This window comes from Scyliorhinus canicula, chromosome 4, assembly GCF_902713615.1.
Source record: "Scyliorhinus canicula chromosome 4, sScyCan1.1, whole genome shotgun sequence".
Classification (NCBI taxonomy): domain Eukaryota; kingdom Metazoa; phylum Chordata; class Chondrichthyes; order Carcharhiniformes; family Scyliorhinidae; genus Scyliorhinus; species Scyliorhinus canicula.
Genome location: NC_052149.1, coordinates 172,190,668 through 172,208,792, shown reverse-complemented (window position 1 = coordinate 172,208,792; position 18,125 = coordinate 172,190,668). Strand labels below are relative to the sequence as shown.

At 45.1% G+C, this 18,125-nt stretch overlaps 1 protein-coding gene across 3 annotated transcripts in view; it reads left to right on the top strand.

Moving 5' to 3' along the window:
- neurl1b (neuralized E3 ubiquitin protein ligase 1B) overlaps positions 1-18,125 on the top strand; it is a 597,680-nt gene that overhangs the window by 513,473 nt on the left and 66,082 nt on the right. Inside the window, exon 1 of one of the 3 annotated variants that reach the window (XM_038795545.1) lies at positions 2,957-3,435. The exons of the other annotated variants lie outside the window; for them this stretch is intronic. Within the exon in view, the coding sequence (XP_038651473.1) occupies positions 3,390-3,435 (46 nt within the window). The 5' untranslated portion in view covers positions 2,957-3,389. Of the gene's footprint in view, positions 1-2,956; positions 3,436-18,125 lie in introns of those variants that run through there. 3 annotated transcript variants of the gene reach the window in all.

The window sequence follows — 18,125 nt, the reverse complement described above, 5'->3', positions numbered from 1 at the left end:
TGATAAATTGGATAGGAAAAAATAGAAGTACAAAGATCAAAACTGAAAGCAGGGACAGTGGTGTGGTGCACCACTGTCTCTGTATCTTCACACAAGTGGTCAAACAGATACGTATCAAACAAATACTCGACACTGAACTTTAATTCAATACGATTTATTCACTAAACTTGCATCAAACACACAATGTATTCAAATCTTAAGCTGTACAACTGATCACAATTTGCCTCAAGACTCACAGCTTCAGGCATAAATAGATATTACTCCTTTGAACTGAATTGGCCAAATTCTTCTCGGAAGTCTGTTCTGTTCTCTGAGCCTTCACTTAGCCCACTGCATTCGCGTCAGTTGATCCTAGCTCATCGCTGACACAGAATCTTCGATGCTTGGTTCTTATAGTCTACCTGACCCATGTCCGAGACAGGTACACTTCATCCTACTTCAAACTGTCGAATTACGTCTTTCTTCTTACCACAGATCCATTCTTCAGACATCATGGTTAAAGGTGTCAACTCAAGTTCTGCTTGGCATTTTGAAATCTTTCCATTGGTGCATTGCAGACGCTAAATAGGTCACTGGTCAAAAGGCAACAGGTCTCATTTCAAGTTGACCAAACTTTCCCGCCATGCCTGCAGTGAGTCATTTTAGCACAAATAGGGTTTTATTGCTATAGGTGGAATAGGGTGAATAAGGCAGAATCCATGTCTAAAAGTATTATTTTTCATCAAAACCTATTTCATGTCAGTACTTGAGTAACCTCTGGTTAATATTGCAGTGATCTAGCTATTCCTGATGCTTGAATAACCAATACTGTATTATTCCTGTTTGTTCTAGTGTCACATTGTAGGCATTGAAAATGTAAAATTAATTGACCCAGAAAGATAATTTTTATCCAGTAGTCTAAAGATTAAATGATTTATTATTCATTTGTAAAGAATTATATCTAAATAGCCCCATGTTATATTTCTGAACACGTCACATACAATGAACTACAGTGTAGGAAAATATGGCAACCATTTTGCACTCTGACAAATCACATGAAGAGAAACTCTGAATAAACAGTAAAATATCTTTCTCATGATGTTGACTGAAGGAGTCATGTTGACAGGACACTTCTCTGCTCATCTTGAAATTGTCACATCCATCGAAATATGGAAATTTGTTTTTAGTTTAACATTTCATCCAAAGGACATTGTCTCTGACAAAGCAGTGACCACTGAGTACTTCACCACTGAGTTCATTTGAATTAAACCTAAGATTTGATCTTTTGTAATAGTGTAAAACAGGGGACCGCCAGTCAGCAGTTTGTTTTATATCTTTCTAATTTTCAATTGCTTACTTGCTAACTCCCATTTTTCACCACAGTATTGCTCAATGTCATGATCTACTCCTGGAATGAAGCTTAAACCCCCAATTTCCTGCCTGAGAACAAGAGCACTATCCCAACTGGGCTAAAAATGAAGTTAACACAATAGTTACACTTATTAAATGTTGTTGCTCACTTCCTTCCAATCAACCTGAGTAAGCTGTTGTAAGGTATTTTGTATACTAAATCAATTTTAGCCAGTAATTATACTTGGTCTGCTATAGGTTGTACTGAAGTTTACTTAGATTTACTGTGATATTTGGGGGTTGCCTTGTTTCTTTGCCTTCCTCTTTTTGATCTTGCGTTTGAGATAGAATATTCGCATCGCTGCATTTGGTCGGGAGCATTTATATAAACAGTTAACGTGTGAGTTGTGTGCAGGGCTGTAGGTCTTCCACAGATTCACTTGCTGTGGGAAACACCTGGAGCTCAACAAAGTTGGGGACAATTGTGAAATAGGCCGATGCCTTCTATGTAAAATGGATGTTATTGTTATATAATTAAAGTGAGCTAATTTGTACTGTAAAGCCACCTGAAACCTTTGGCCCCATGCCAGTGTGGAGGTTAGCATTTTTTCATTCACATCATTCAAAAGCTTATTATGCTTAGCATGCATGAGACAAACATAAGGTGTGAAGAACACATCCAACAATATCTAAACTGCAATAAAGTGTCAGTGAAGCTCCATTCCCTTGTTGAGGTTTTGATGTTCATTGACTGACCAAGTTACAAAGCTTGTTCAGCGCTAACCTCAGAATGAGCTGTCATTACATATGCCACAATGGAAGGTTGATGCAAACTACATTTTATCATTAGGTGGTCGGTTTTATTGTCTTTCAAGCTCTGGCGCTGGGGTTTCCTCCCACAAGTCCCGAAAGACTGGGGCTGGATTCTCCGCCGGCGGAATACTCTGTTTTGCCGGCAGCCCAGGGGTTTCCCGACGGTGTGGGGCTGCCCCACAATGGGAAATCCCATTGACTAACCGGCATGACGGAGCATCCTGCCGGCGGGGTGATACAGAAACGTGGCGCGGCGGGGCGGAAAATCCAGCCCGTGCTGTGAGGCAATTTGGACATTCTGAATTCTCCCTCTGTGTGCCTGAGCAGGCGCTGGAATGTGGCGACTAGGGGCTTTTCACAGTAACTTCATTGCAGTGTTAATGCGAGCCTACTTGTGACAATAAAGATTATTATCATTATTTAAATTGAAAACAAAATATTACACTCAGTGTGTGATCCCAGCAAAGAAAATACGGTTTTCGTGCAATTCCCTGCAGGAATTATCCCTTTGATTGATATATACTTTAGAAGTCCCAGATGCAATGATGGTACGATCATTGATGGGTACACCACACAACGGTTCAATAAATCGGTCCTGATTGTGCCAGAGGGTTATTATTTACATTAGGTTCGATAAAGCATTCCTGAGGCATGATGTTGCTTTCGCCCCATGCCAGGCACAGATTAGGAATGGGTTTTGTGATTCTGTGACTTGTGTTGTGTTGGGGCGGGGGGGGGGGGGGGGGGGGTGGCGGTGTGGTTGACTTGAGTTTGGGGATTTGCAGCGTGTTGGTTCTGCATGGGAATGATCGATTCTGTACGGTGGGATGCAGTGACGGGAGATGGGAAAGTATCATTAGACTGAGCGCAGTCGGAAGTCGCTGACTTTCCCCTTGAGTCGGGGACCCAGTGAGTCGTTTCAGCGTCGACTCTGTGTGTGTGTTTGTGTGTGTGTGTGTTTCTGTCGCCTGACCAATTGCACTCTCTCCGCGCGATTCCGGAGATAAGGAGGAGCAACCACTCGGGGAGCAGCGCACACGAGCAGTTTGTTGCCCAGGTTTTCTTTTGTGTGGCGGGCAGGCGCTGCTTTGGAGATCACTTTGTGGAGACTCAGACCTCCTCGGATTTTAAACAGCCTTCCTTGCTCCCCGCGGATAGATGGACCTTCTGCAGCCAGGAGCAGAAATTACATCGGTGGCGAAATCCATGTGAGAAACCAACGCCGCCAAGCTCTGTTCTCGGTTTAAATGAAAAAGGAAGTGATGGGAAACAGTGCTCAGAAAACACATGCAGGTAGGAAGCGTCCTTTCCTCCGCCTTGTTCCCCGGGAGCGAGCATTGATTTTACAGCTTATTCTAGAAGCCCGGGCTGTGGAAGTGGAAATTGCCCCCAGTGAGGTTTGCCTCGTGAATAACCCCCCCCCCCCCCCCCGGTTTCTGTGCCTGACCTATCTTCATTGTGATTATTCTCAGCGGAGCTAAAGCTCCAAGTGCCATTCTGCTCCAGGGTGGCACATGTTACAGAGCTCAGGCCGTCAGATGGTGCTTTTTTTGGGGGGGGGGGTGGAGTGGGGGGCGATTTTCCAAAGCCGGGGTGGATGTGTGTGTGTGGGGGGGGGGGGGGGGGGGGGGGGGGTCCTGATTTCCATGCACAGCTTCGGCTTGCAGCCCCGGCGGTGTGAGGGCTGAGACATGGTCGCTACCCGCAACCCTTCACCCACTGGCTACCGGGTGGGGGGAGCGGTGGGGGTGGTGGTGTGTCTGCGGGGGGGGGGGGGGGGTGTGAGGAAAGGGGTACGCGATGGTGGTGTGTCTGTGGGGAGGGTGTGAGTGTGAGGGGCTGGTGGTGTGTGTGTTTGTGGGGGGTGGGGGTGGAGGGGATAGTTGTGTGTGGGGGTGGGGGGTGTTTTGGGGGGGGTGAGTGTGTGGGAGGGAGATGAGTGTGTGTGTGTGAGGGGGGGGGGGTGGTGATGTATGTGTGTGGGAGGCGGGGGGGGGGAGGTGTGGGTGGAGGGGCCGGTTGGTGGTGTGTGTGTGGGGTGGGGGGTGTTTTGGGGAGGTGAGTGTGTGTGGGAGGGAGATGAGTGTGTGTGTGTGAGGGGGAGTGGTGATGTATGTGTGTGGGAGGCGGGGGGGTGGAGGGGCCGGTTGGTGGTGTGGGGTGGGGGGAGTGTGGTGGGGTGGGGGGAGTGTGGTGGTGTGTGTGGGAGGAGTGATTGTGTGTGTATGGGAGAAGGGGTGGGGGTTGTGGTGTGTGTGGGAGGGGTGGTGGTGTGTGTGGGAAGGGGTGATTGTGTGTGAGAGAGAGAAGGGGGTGGGGGTGGTGGTGGTCTGTGTTGGGGTGGTGGTTGGTGGTGTGTGTGGGAGGGGGTGATTGTGTGGGGGGGGGGTGGTGGTGGTGGTGTGTGTGGGAGGGGTGATGTGTGTGTGAGAAGGGATGATGTGTGTGGGGGGAGAGGTGGGGCGGTGGTTGGTGGTGTTTGGGGGAGGGTGCATGTGGGAGGGGGCGATGTGTGTGTGGGAGGGGGTGATGTGTGTGGGAGGGGGTGATGTGTGTGGGAGGGGGTGATGTGTGTGGGAAGGGGTGATGTGTGGGAGGGGCGATGTGTGTGTGGGAGGGGGTGATGTGTGTGGGAGGGGGAAGATGTGTGTGTGGGGGGTGAGTGTTAGGGGTGGTGGTTGGTGGTGTGTGGTGGGAGGGGTGATTATGTGTGGGGGAGGGGTGAGGGTGGTGGTGGTCTGTGTTTGGGATGGTGGTGTGTGTGGGAGGGTGTTGATTAAGTGTGTGTGTGTGTGGGGGGGGGGGGGGGGGGGGGGTGGACAGCAGCTCCCAGTGGGAGCCGCCACCAGTTCTGCACCTTGCCAGTTGTAAACATTCCATCGCCCTGAGCGGCTGCCTTCCCATCGATTCGCACACTGACTGCAGGAGAAGTTGATTCTAATCAGAAGAGATAAGAATGAGAATATATCACCCTGACAAAGGCATGGGAACTACATCAAAATAAAATAACTTGCTGTGGATGATGAAGTGCACGTTTCTGGGTTTAACCCATGTTGAATGGGGGTCAAGCTTTTATGTATATATCCCAGAGAATCAAAATACATCAGCTAGGGGTAGATTAACAAGCCCATTATTCTTATGCTCCTCGTCTCTGATCTAGTCATTTCATGGAATTATAAATAGATCGACGAGGCCTTTCGTGACTGAAGCGGTTATAAATATAGAGATTAAGATGCTCATTGGGGTGTTTGTCTTGTATAAAAAGCGGAGGCCGGTGAAAGAAATAGGAAGGCAGGAAACTAATTCCCCAGAGCTGTCAAGTGCCTTCCAGAAAATAGCTTTTGCGCCGAATGTGGATTGAGCTCCGTGTGACTGTTTAAAAAATTCAGCTATCTTTAGTTACAGCTAACTGCTGCATGGGGGGTTTCCAGTCCTCAGCTGTCGAAGGGGGGTGGGGGGTGTTTCAGTTAGGGGACACTTCAATGCCTTGAGCTTCGAAAAGTTCCAAACAGGTGGCGGGACAATGTGACAGTTGCTCTTGGCTAGGGGTCGGCACTCTGGTTAGGAGTCAGTCAGTTGGACGAGTCTCTTTGTTTGCAAAGTGTGATTCACAGTAGAACTAAATAATGCAGAAAGCCACTGCTGGCTATTGCCAGAGATTATCATCTTTGCATTGCATTGAGTATTGTATAAACATGACACGGCAACTCTACCACAAAATATGTTTTCATGTTTGGAACAAATATGCATTTTATTTTGTACAAGAAAAAGCTAAAATCTCTTGAAGACTATAAATGCTTTCATTAAGGTTGCTTCTGAGACTCGAGCAAGACGTGATAGGGTTGGTGTGTGCCCGGGAGGATATTTAATGTTTCTATTTAAGGGGATGATGGAGCCAACATGTGTTCTATCTGAGATTCTGCCACATCTGAAAAAACATTGTTTAGGTTGCAATACCACTGTTTTTCTTTGTGCTGTCAAAGAAAAATGTATTGAAACTCAAACAAATGGTTTAAATAATTGTACAGGAAATAGAGTGAATTAAACTGTGAAGGCTGTTTAAATTTTCAACTTAACCTATGTTAGGAAATTATTGCCGTTGTTACCTGGTCTTCTGCATGTTGATGTTACTATTTAATTTAAAAAGTGAAAATCACAATAGTAAATATTCCAGCAGCTCATTGCACATACCTGTATTAAATAAACTATCATCATTTTAATATTTCAGTGCAGGTGAAGGCCATTCACATTTCACACTGATGCCAACATTGGGAAGGTCTATTCACTTAGGAAAGAGCAACAGTCTTTCTATTCACTCATATCTCAAGCCTTTCAAGCCATCTTAGTGAAAACAATACAAAACAAAATATTGCAGATGTCGGAAATCTGAAATAAAACAAATAAAACTGTTTCATCATCTTGAACACTTCTGTAACATTCCCTAGCAATCTTGTTGGTTCTAAAGTAAAGAGCCCCAGTTTTTCTATTCACTCACATCCAAAGCCTCCCAACCCATCTTAGTGACTCTCTTCAGCATTCTTCCCATGGTTTTGACATCCTCCCTAGAGTAAGGTGCCCAAACTAGGTATAATACTCCAATTGCAGTGTTATAAAACATACGTGGCATATATCGCGTCAAATAGATTATTTTTGGAAATTGTGATTTTAAAAGAGACAGCTTTCATTTTTCTTCCACCTTTTGCCTGTATTCTAATTTTCAAGCCTGGGACTTCTAGTAGATGCCTTTGAAACATCATTTGGTTAATTTTGTATATGAATTTAGTTATAAGCAAATCAAAGTAAACACAGTGCTGTAAATGCTTTATTTAAAGTAACAAATAGGAGGGCTGAAAGCCTACCAAATCAGGGCCAAATCTTTATTTCTAAACCAGAGAAAAGAAAGAAACCCGCAGAAGTTTGATTATTTCAGTTCAAGTAAATATAACACTTCACCTGCATTATTGCATGGAATAAAGAAGGTTTAAGAGAGGTCTTTAAAATTATGAATGGGGTTAAGAAGTTAGATGTAAAGAAGATGCTTCCACTTGTGAGGGAATCCAAAATTGGGATTCTCAAATATAAGGTAGTTACAAATAAGCCCAGTAAGGATCAGGAGAGCCTTCTTTACTCAGAAATTGGTTAGAATGTGGAACCTGCTACCATAGATGTATTTAGGGGAAGCAAAATACACGAGAGAGAAAGGAATAGAAGGTGATGTTCATAGTGCAAAATTAAGTAGAATGGGAAGAGGCTTATGTGGACCATAAACAACTGCTTAGATCATTTGGTGCAAATGTCCTCAGTAAATGGCAAATAGGTTCTGTGCTGTAAATTCATTATAACTGGAGTTCATCAGAGTGAAATGGTTGTAGCACAAGGAAATAACTTTGGGTGGTGGTAATCCTTCAAAGGTGCTGAGGAACCTCTCCCATTATTGTAATGCTGTGACAGACTGTTTTAAATCATGCTTTCTTTTTTTTTTGCTAATATGCTTTGCTCTGCATTGCATCTCTCCTCTTTTGAAGGTGATGCCTCTTTGTACAGTTCCACAGGCACTGATCTTCCTGCAGCACAACATTCAACTGGCTGTTATTCATGTGTAACCATTGATGGTGACTGTTGCTAGGTTATTTGACTATGGCTGTCATCACAGCTGAGCCCAACCCTGGCCGTACATAGCACATACTTGGGCACACCTTCAGCTGGACAGTCATCCAGACACCCCGGTTAATTTTTGTTTTCCTCATCCCAGCAACTATAATTTCCATTTATATAGTGCTTTTAATGATGTAAAATATCCCAGGGTGCTTCACGAGCAATATCAAACAAAATTTGACAGCAAACTACAGAAGGAGATATTTGAGAAAATTACCAATAACTTGGATAAAGTGGTACATTTTAAGAAGCATCTTAAAGGAAGAAAGAGAGGTATAGAAGAAGCAGAAGTATAAAAGCAAATTACTGAGAACGTGGAGTCTGAAACAAAAACAGAAAATACTGGATAGTCTCAGCAGGTCTGACAGCATCTGTGGAGAGAGAAGCGAGTTAATGTTTTGAATCTGGATGACTTTGGCAAAGAGCCACCCAGACTTGAAACATTGTTCTATGTTAGCTCCCTTCTCTCTATCTAAAGATGCTGTCAGACCTGAGGGTGTCCAGTATTTTCTGACTTTGCGTTAGGGAAGAAGCAGTTGTGGGATGGGAATTCTGAAGTTTAAGTGTTCATCAGTTGAGGGCATGGAATTAGTGGATGGATGTGGAGCTGGAGGAAACATTGAAGATGGGAAGAAGAAAAGCCATGGAGTGATTTAGAAAAAAAGATGAGAAATATAAAATTTTGATGTTATTTAACTGGGAGCCAACACAGGTCAGCAAGCACTAAGGTGAGTGTAACTTGGTGCCAGTTAGGCAATAGAGATTTGGTAAGCTTAAGTTAATGGAGTGTGCCAGTTGTCAAATCTGGAGGTAACAGAGGCTTGGATATGGGTTTTGGCCATTGAGCTGAGGAGATGGAAGAATATGTGATTGAAAGCTTATTTTGGGGCAAAATACAGCACCAAGATAGCGAGGCAATTTTTTACCCCCTTGCAGCTGCTGTAACTAAGATCAGCCAACTCAACACATGGGGTATTGAATCAAACAATGTGGTCAGAAATGACTCTAGTACTGAGTGAAGAGCAGATACTGTTTCATAGATCTCCACAAAACTCTTACATGAAGACTGGACTATGGAAAGTTCACTAAACATCAAACTAATTATCCAAGACCGAGGAAATAAAAAACCCAGAACACAGACTGACATATTTAAGCACTTTGGAACAAGAAACTGCATTACATTGAAAGTAAAAAAAGGCTCAGACAAGAATGATAAAAATGTAGTCGATGGCGAACAAATAACTATTGTTAGGTTACATAATAATAACTAATGTAATTGTTACATGAAGATCGAACGTTTTGTTTGCAGGTCAGTGTGGGTCTGTTCAAATTTAAATATTAGGGATATTTTAGATTGAAGAATCAGTAAATTGTTGTTTCTATGATTTTATGTCAGCAGGAGGCTGGAATGTTCACTGTTGCTGGGTTTGGATATGCTTGTTAATGTCAGCCTTATGATTTATGTTAACTAACTATAACACTGGGGTGTATTGTTGATGCCTACAGTGCATTTTACGATGGATGACGTATTCATTGACACTAACTATTTTCTTACTCGGGGAATAAAATTATGCTTTTTATCTTGGTCCCCATGGCATGAAGCTGTACCGTTTTGTTTTGCCCTACTCTGCTGGCATTAATTCGCTTAACCTCAAGTCATATAACTCCTTGCACAGACCTTTTGCTTGTTGTTACTGCCTGGACAGCTCAACAATACCTTGTATTCACAAGCTGAAAGTTCCTGCCATGCCCTTGCATGCAGCAACGTGTAAATTACTTTAAAGATACCACATCATTTGCCAACAAATTTTGAAAATGTTGACCAACACAAGGATCATAATACAGTATATTGAGTTCGACTGGAGCATTTATAACAAAGAGCTATTTATCTTGTGCTTTTAACCTTCAGATTCGTTGCATAAAATTTTTATTTTGAAAATTTGAAAGGTAATTTTTCCAATAATTCTGTCACAGTTAGTTATTATTGGCTATTTTACCAGTGAGGGATTTTTTGCCTTAACCTATAAAATATTTCTGATGTTAAATCAAGTTCTGGATTTCAAGATACAGCTCCTCATTATTAGTTTTAACAAAGATTGAGACTGAGAAAAAGAAGAGGAATTTTTAACGCTAACAAAATCGCCAGTGAAACTATTATCCACTCCAGTTTAAGACAGTAATTTGCTTTCGACTTCCAGTAAATCATTCACAAGAGATGGTGTGATCTTTGTAGTCACATCTTACACTGTCCATTAAGAATCCACTTTTAAGAGGTTGTGGCCATTAAAATTGGCAGCCCTAGTCACCAAACCTGGATGAGAGGAGATGCGGAGCCCCTCCTCTTCTCTGTGGACACAAGGACTAGAATATTTGCGCAGATGAAGAGACTCTCTGTCCAAGTGAAAATGGTGGTGGCGGCATGGATCCAGCAGTCCCTCCACCAAACCTAGCCTCCGCCATTTTAGCAGGGTTGGGGAAAGGGACCGGGTTCCAATGTGCACATTGGTGGTTCAATAGCTCACAGAGGCCATAGCACATGGTAAGTGCATGTTAAATAGCTGCTTCAGTCAGATCTGATTTTGGCAAGGATGATGTGCAAAACCCAACTTGTGCGTTTTAGGTCTGGGAGGAAAAGGTACAGCACAGAAAGGGGCCATTCTGCCCATTGTGGCTAGGCCAACCGAAAAAAATGAAATGAGCCACTTATTTTAATTCCACTTTCCAGCATTTAGATGGTAGCCTTGGGGTTAGAGCTCTTAAGATGCAGATCCAGTTACCTTTTAAATGAGCTGAACATTTCAGCCTCAACCACCATAATGGGCAGTGAATTCCTGGTGCCCAAAATCCTATGGCTGAAAGAAATTTTTCTCATGCCCCCTCTGATCCTTTCACCAATCACCTTAAATCTTAACCCATTGGTAATTGACCTCTCAGCAAAGGAAAAAGGTATTTCCTATCCACCATATCCAAGCCACCATAATTATTTACACCTCAATTAGGTCACTCCTCAGCCTCCTCTGCTCTAATGAAAACAACCCTAGCCTTTCCAATCTCTCCTCATAACTGCAATTTTCAGCTCTGGCAACATTCTTATAAATCTCCACTGTACTCTATCCAGACTAATTATGTCCTTCCTGTAATGTGGTGACAAGGGGCCCAATCTAACCAAATTGCAATGAGTCCCGTGTCGAGTGAACTTAGCTGGGTATTTCCTGATGCTCGCAGTACCGAGAAATTCATTTCCTGCACTTAAGAGTGCTCGCCAGAACTCCTCAGTGAAGGAGAAGATCGGGCCGCCATTTTTAAATGGTGCCCTAATCTCTCAACGCCCCCCCCCCCCCCGAATGCCCCCCCCCCCCCCCCCCCCCCCCCCCACAAAGTACCTATAAGGGGGTCTTCTGCCCCCACCCCCCACCCGCATCCCATCTCATGGCATTCCGAGGCACAATCTTCAGCATGGGAAAAATGCCAGCCTGGCACCTTGACACTGCCAGCCTGTTAATGCCCCTGTCGGCTGGCCATGCCACATGGTCATCTTGACAGTGCCAGGCTGGAACTCAGATGCCACCCTGTCCAGAGGGCAACCACCTAGGGGCCTCCAATCCCCTGGCAACCCCCCAAGTGCTGTTCTGCCTGGTCCCTGTTTGTGGTGACCAGCAATGAACAGCGCTCACCTGAGGTCTTCAAGGCAAATGGGGTTAGATCCCAGGGCCTTGGTAGATCAGGTGAACGCACATTAGAGTGAGACTAGTTGTCTCGCTCTAATATGCAGATTTGCCAAATACTGACCCTGCCCACCCTTGGAGAATTCAGATCACAAGATCCTGTTAGATTTCGCGAGGTATGGTGAGCTGGGTAGGTTCTTGAAAAGGAATCTGGAGCATGGCACGGCCACCAGATCCCGCCCAAGAACTTTATACTAAATTCCAGTTGTGACCTAACCAGCATTTTATACAGTTCCAGCATTACATCTCTTATTTTGTATTTAACATATCTCTGTACATAACCAGGATAATGATGAAATATGCAGTAAATGCAACTGATTAACAACAGGCTAATCTAATACCCCCTTTTTCTGCCCCACACTCAACCCACAAACATACAAGAGAGACAAACACAGATGAGGGGAAAGGGGTCAAAATAATAACGATGATGGTCAAAAGATAATAGTCTTTGCTCCAAATGGTGGTTCACAGCACGCTTTCTTCCCAGTATGCATGTGAGTTAAAGACTCTAGTTTACAGCCTGCAATGATCCTCCTTGTAGTTTGGCAATATTATACACAGCTTCTCCTGGAGAGGCCCCTTGCTTCACATCAAACTTTGCTTCCATGCATTTGCCTTTTCTGGAGAAAGAATTGGTCACTTCTCACCAGACTTTTCTGCAGAGAGAGTTGGTTATCATCGTGTCGATTTGCTGAGAATTGGCTGGATATTTCTGGAGATAGTTATCAGATTCTCAACCTTTCCTGCAAAGCCTGTAATGGTTCTCCTGTAAACCGATTCATCCAGGCTTTCTGCCAGGTCAGTAATTTACGCGGCACCGCTTTCACACGGTGCCAAGGCCCAGCACGCGTAATTGACGTGGCGACGCTCCGAGACCCCCGGGGGTGGGAGAATAAGGGACGAGGAGTGGCCTCCGACGCCGGAGTGAAACAGTCCGGTTTTCACTCCGGCGTCGGGACTTAGTCTCCTGATGGGAGAATCTCGCCCACAGTCTATCTGGAGAAAAACGGAGTAGAGAAAGAGTTTCCTTCTAAGCTACCAAAAACAAAACTGAAAGCTCATTCGGTCTCTGAACCATTTCAGTGGGATCAGGTTGAATCACCTGTTACCAGGCAGACCACAGTCTTTTGGGCCAATTCATTGACCATATCAATCAAACTGAGTCATCACTGAGGCCAGCCAATCTTTAGATTACCAGTCTAAAACAGCAAAGACTTCTGGAATCTGCTTCTTTGAATTAAAGGCTGCTTCTTGCAGGCTGCTTTGCCTTAAAGTCACAGGGCCATTAAATATCCATGAATTAAAAATATAACGGCAAGACTAAAAGAAACGGGGAAACCAGAGAATAGACAGGAACAAAGAGGAAGGACTCTTACAGGCTAAAAAGGGCCATGAGTTGTGGAGAGGCATTGGTTGGCATCGTGGGTATGAGGGGCCATGAAGGTGGGTCGATGAGGGCATGAGGTGGCATGGGTTTTCATGGATAGTGAATGGGAAGTGTGTGTGTTGGGGGTTGAGGGAATGTGTAGGGTGAAGGTTGTGTTTTTGTTTTATTCATTTTTTGATATCTTCATTAAAGTGCTAGAGCACCAAGGCAGGTCTTCTGCCCAGCCTGCCTCCATACCTGGCAGCCTCCAAGCGTCTTCCAGGGTCGCTCGCCTCTACACCCAGTTTTCCTTGTCTAACTTATCTAAACCTGTCATAACCTTACAAACTCAACAAAATCTCACCTCTGCTCCATGAAGAATAGTCCCACATTTTTCATTCTAACTTTTGAACTAAAATCCCTCATCTTTGGAGCCATTCTGGTAAATCTATTCTGCACCCTGTCAAGGACCCTCACATCCTTCCTACCATGAGGTGACCAGAAATTGGTGCAATACTCTAGTCGTGGCCCAACCAGAGCTTTAATTAAAAGTCATTGCTTGGCATCAATGAAGACTTATCATGATGTTAAAAATTTACCTATACAAACATGGAAAGGTTGAAAGTTTTTTTTAGCAAGTTTACTCGCTATCTAGTAAACAATTACTGCAACTTCACATGTTCTATATGCTTCAACGGTGAGTCTCTGGGTGAGATACTGGATTAGCCAAGTGCCTGGATCAGGTGCTGGATATTTCTTTGGCTGGCTCTCACTAACCTCCCTCCCTCTCTTCAATATCCAGGCTTACTGGAAAATTGAGACCATGGCTGGGATTCTCCATTTTGAGTCATCCCCGCTACCATTGCTAACGAGGACAGAGAATTTGGCCGCGCCATTAACTGGCAGCGGGATTCTCAACTCCCATCACTTGTCAAAGGGATTTCCCATTGAAACCAGCCCACGCTGCCAGGAAACCCCCGAGGGGGTGTGCTGCCATGGGACCAGAGAGTCCTGCCGCCAGCGAACGGTTTGATAAACCCGAAGCATATTTTTATCAATCTGTCACCAAAAAAAAAATGACATGTTTTGGTGCCTTAATTTCCCCTTTTCCTTGATCTCGCCTTCAATCTGATGCCTGTGCTTAGTCTGGGTGACGATTCTGATTTGTAAAACTATCAGAACATCAGGAATTCCTACCTGCAACCTACCATTATTTACTTGGGAGGCAGGAGAAGGAGGTCCAACATGCAAGTTCACTGTGGCAAGAAAGCAAAGTTAAAGTTAGACTCTCTGATACAGATTTTGGAAACCATTTTGAAGATTTACATAAAGCATGCAGGTTGGTCAATACATACATAAGCTAACTGAACCGGATAACAAAATATAGATACAAGCCTAAAAACAAACAACGCAACATTTTAAAAAATCTGTCCTTGCCTTATTTATCTGCCTAACACATTGGAGAAATGCAGAGGCAGGCACTTGCAGTGAGATAACAAGTTGGTCCTATTGTTACCCAGATTGCAAGTAAAGGCAGGGTTTGCTTCAAAGAGTGACCACTGCAGCTAAATCAAGAGATGGTTTAAAGAAACCTACAATTTATAACCAGTATTAACACCAGAACTTGAGGAGAGTCACAATCCAGACTTGGAAATATATATTGCCGTTCCTTCACTGTCGCTGGGGAAAAATCCTGGAACTCCCTCCCTAACAGCATAGTGGGTGTACCTACACCTGAAGAACTGCAGCGGTTCAAGAAGGCAACTTATCACCACCTTCTGAAGTGCAACTAGGGATGGGCAATAATTGCTGGCCTAATCAGCAACACCTACATCCCATAAATGAATTTTTTAAAAAGGCAGCAGAGGTGAGTGTAATGGCCATCGCTAAGGAGGAGTTGTTGGGGAAGCTGGAAAGTCTGGGTGGATAAATCACCCACACTGGATGGACTACACCCCAAGGTTCTTAAGGAGATAGCTGAGGAGGTTGTGGAGGCATTGGTGGTGATCATTCAGGAATCATTGGAGTCAGGGAGGATCCCAGAAGACTAGAAAATGGCTAATGTAACACCCCTGTTTAAGAAGGGATGGAGGCAGGAGCTGGGATGTTATAGGCCAGTTAGCCTGACTTTGGTCGTTGGAAAGATTTTAGAGTCCATTATTAAGGATGAGATTGCGGAGTACTTGGAAGTGCATGGTAAAATAGGGCTGAGTCAGCATGGCTTCATCAAGGACAGGTCATGCTTGACAAATCTGTTTGAGGAGGTAATGAGGAAGTTAGACAAAGGAGAGCCAGTGTACATGATCTATTTGGATTTCCAGAAGGCCTTTGACAAGTTGCGGTGCAGGAGACTGCAAAATTAGATAACAGCCCATGGTGTTAGGGGAAAGGTAGTGGCATGGATAGAGGATCGGGTGATTGGTGGAAAGCAGAGAGAGGATACATCCACTAGTAGCAGAGAGTAGAAGCCGAGGGCACAGCCTCTGACTGAAGGGACGATCCTTTAAAACTGACCAAAGGGTGGTGGATCTGTGAACTCATTGCGACAGAAAGCTGTGGAGGCCAACTCACTGAGTGTCTTTGAGACAGATATAGTTCTTGACTAATAAGTAGTCAGGGGTTTCTGGGAGAAGACAGGAGAATGGGGATGAGAAACATATCAGCCATGATTGAATGGTGGAACAGTCCTGATTGTCCAAATGGCCTAATTCTGCTCCTATCTTATGGCCTTCTAACAAATTCTATTTGATCCAATTGCCCATAGTATCTCTTAATGTTTTGGTTGTTGATAACTCAGCACAAATTTCTCAAACCAATACTTACTAATGTGGTGAAGAAAGGTCATAAAATAATTTTTTTAAAAAATGTTTTTATTCTTCTTTTCCACATTTTCTTCAAAATTTACCCCCACCAATAAACAGTAAACAGCAACGGATACAATGTCAAATCCTTTATCAACAACAACAATCCAATCCTCCCACCACCCCCACACAACAGCCTGCATGACAATATAAGCATCAAATTTTAAAAACCCAAAAAAAGGAATCAGGAATCGCCCATGATCACCATTGACATATGTAGTCCAACCCCCACCCACCCTCATCGCTAATATTCAAGGCCATCCAATCCCGGAAAGCGTACAACGAATTACACCCACAAATTGTTAACTTGCCCCCCCCCCCCATTCACCTGAGGAAGGAGCAGTGTTCCGAAAGCTAGAGATTTGAAACAAACCTGTTGGATTTTAACCTGGTGTTGTAAGACTCCTTACTGTGCACACCCCAGTCCAATGCTCGCATCTCCACATCGTGGCTTGTCTAAAATAAACAGCATCGACTCATTTAGTACATACAATAACATGCAGTGAAAAGATAAAGTTACAGAGAGCTACATACTCTCCTGCCAACCCCCTACCCTCAGTACACAACCAGTCATCAGTCCCATTTCTCAATTCTACCAGAGCCCTTTTGCCTTCGCAAACACCTCCGCTGCTTCCACTGTCTCAAAATAAAAGGGCGGATTCTCCCAGCCCGGGGCTAGGCCGGAGAATCCCCATGATCAGGCTGCGCCAACCTGACCCCGCGCGTGATTCTCCACTCTGCGGAGAATCTGCACCATTGGCACCGGCGCATTTGGCATCGCACTGGTCGCGGGCCGCTGTACGCGGCCGACCCGCCGATTCTCTGGCTTGGATGGGCCGAGCGGCTGCTCCAAAAAGGCAGAGTCCCGCCGCCGCCGTCCACACCTGGTCGCAGCCGGGGGGAACTCTGCGCGCAGGGTTGGGGGGGCGGCTTGTAGGGGGGGGGGGGTGGGGGGCTCAGTCCCCGAGAGGTCCTCCAATGGGGTCTTTGGATTTGTAGGTCGCCCTCAACTTACCTGGATACACTATGCTGCACCGCATCTTGCAGTTCTACAGTGCTGTCTTCACTCGGCCGAAGGCTGCCCGCCTCCTCGCCAACTCCACCGTAAAGTCCTGGTATATGCGTATACCAACTCCAGCTCACTGCACCTCCCGCTTCTGCTTTGCCCGGCACAGGACCTTTTACTTCATGCAGTATCTACGGAAACAAACAGTCACCACTCTTGGCAGCTCACTCGCCATTGGTATAGACCTCCATGGCCTATGAGCCCAATCCAGTTCGTATCGAGAGGATCTTCCCCCACCCCAATAGCTCCGCCAACATCGTGGTAAAATACTCCGTCGGCCTCGGGCCTTCCACCCCTTCGGGCAGACCCACGATCCTCAGATTCTGCCATCTGTATCTGTGTTTCAGGCCTTCCATTTTGGCTCGCAGACCCTTGTTGGTCTCAATCACCCTCCGCAGCTCCTTCCCCATCGAGATGAGTTGATCACTGTGCTGCGATAATGCCTCTTCCACTTCCTTCAGTGTCTCACCCTGCTCCCGCACCTCAGCCGCTGTACTCGATACTGCTGCCCTCACCAGGGCAATCGTCTCCTCCACCAGCACTTTCAATACCGCCCCCATCTCCTTCCTCATCACTTCCATGTGTTTTGTGAACTGTTTTTCAAGTTCCACGGCCATCGCCTCGGTCATCCTTTCTGCCATGAGCAGTGCGGCCTCACCCGGCGCCCCGCCTCCGCCTTCCTTCCAGTTCCTGAGCTGACCTTTCCAACCACCGGTGGACCTTCAATGGTCCCTTTTTTCACAGCAGTTTTTCTTTGAGATTTGGACATATCTCTTCTCTATGCTTTCCTACCCTTGTTTAATCAAAAGTTGCTCCTGGGACGGGGCATCAAAACTCCGAAAAATCAATTGTCAGGAGGGAGCCCTCCAACGTGTGGCTTCCTCCTACCCGCCGCCATCTCAGGCCATAAAATAATTGATGCAATATTGCCACCTTCTCAAGTCCCGGAAGTGTCTTTGAGATTTTAAAAAGAATGTGCATTTTAAATTCAAAGTTGTTCATTTTCTTTCAGGAGAAGTTGCTTTTGAAAAAAATTAACAAGCAGCACTTGAAAAATTAACTGAGTTTTAAAAAGTTGCTTCTTTATCAGTTTATCACGAGATAAAATGGTAGGATACCATTAATTCCATTTCGAGCCATTGCCACTCGGTAGAATGATGCAGACTATTTTCACTTGTCGACGTGCTCATTTCTAGCAGAAAGGGTTGTTACATTTATGTATTTCCCTTTTTAGGCATTCTGGATATGCTTCTGTGCTTCAGACCGCACATACATGTGAGTCTTGGTGCCACAATCCCAAAGTGTTTTCA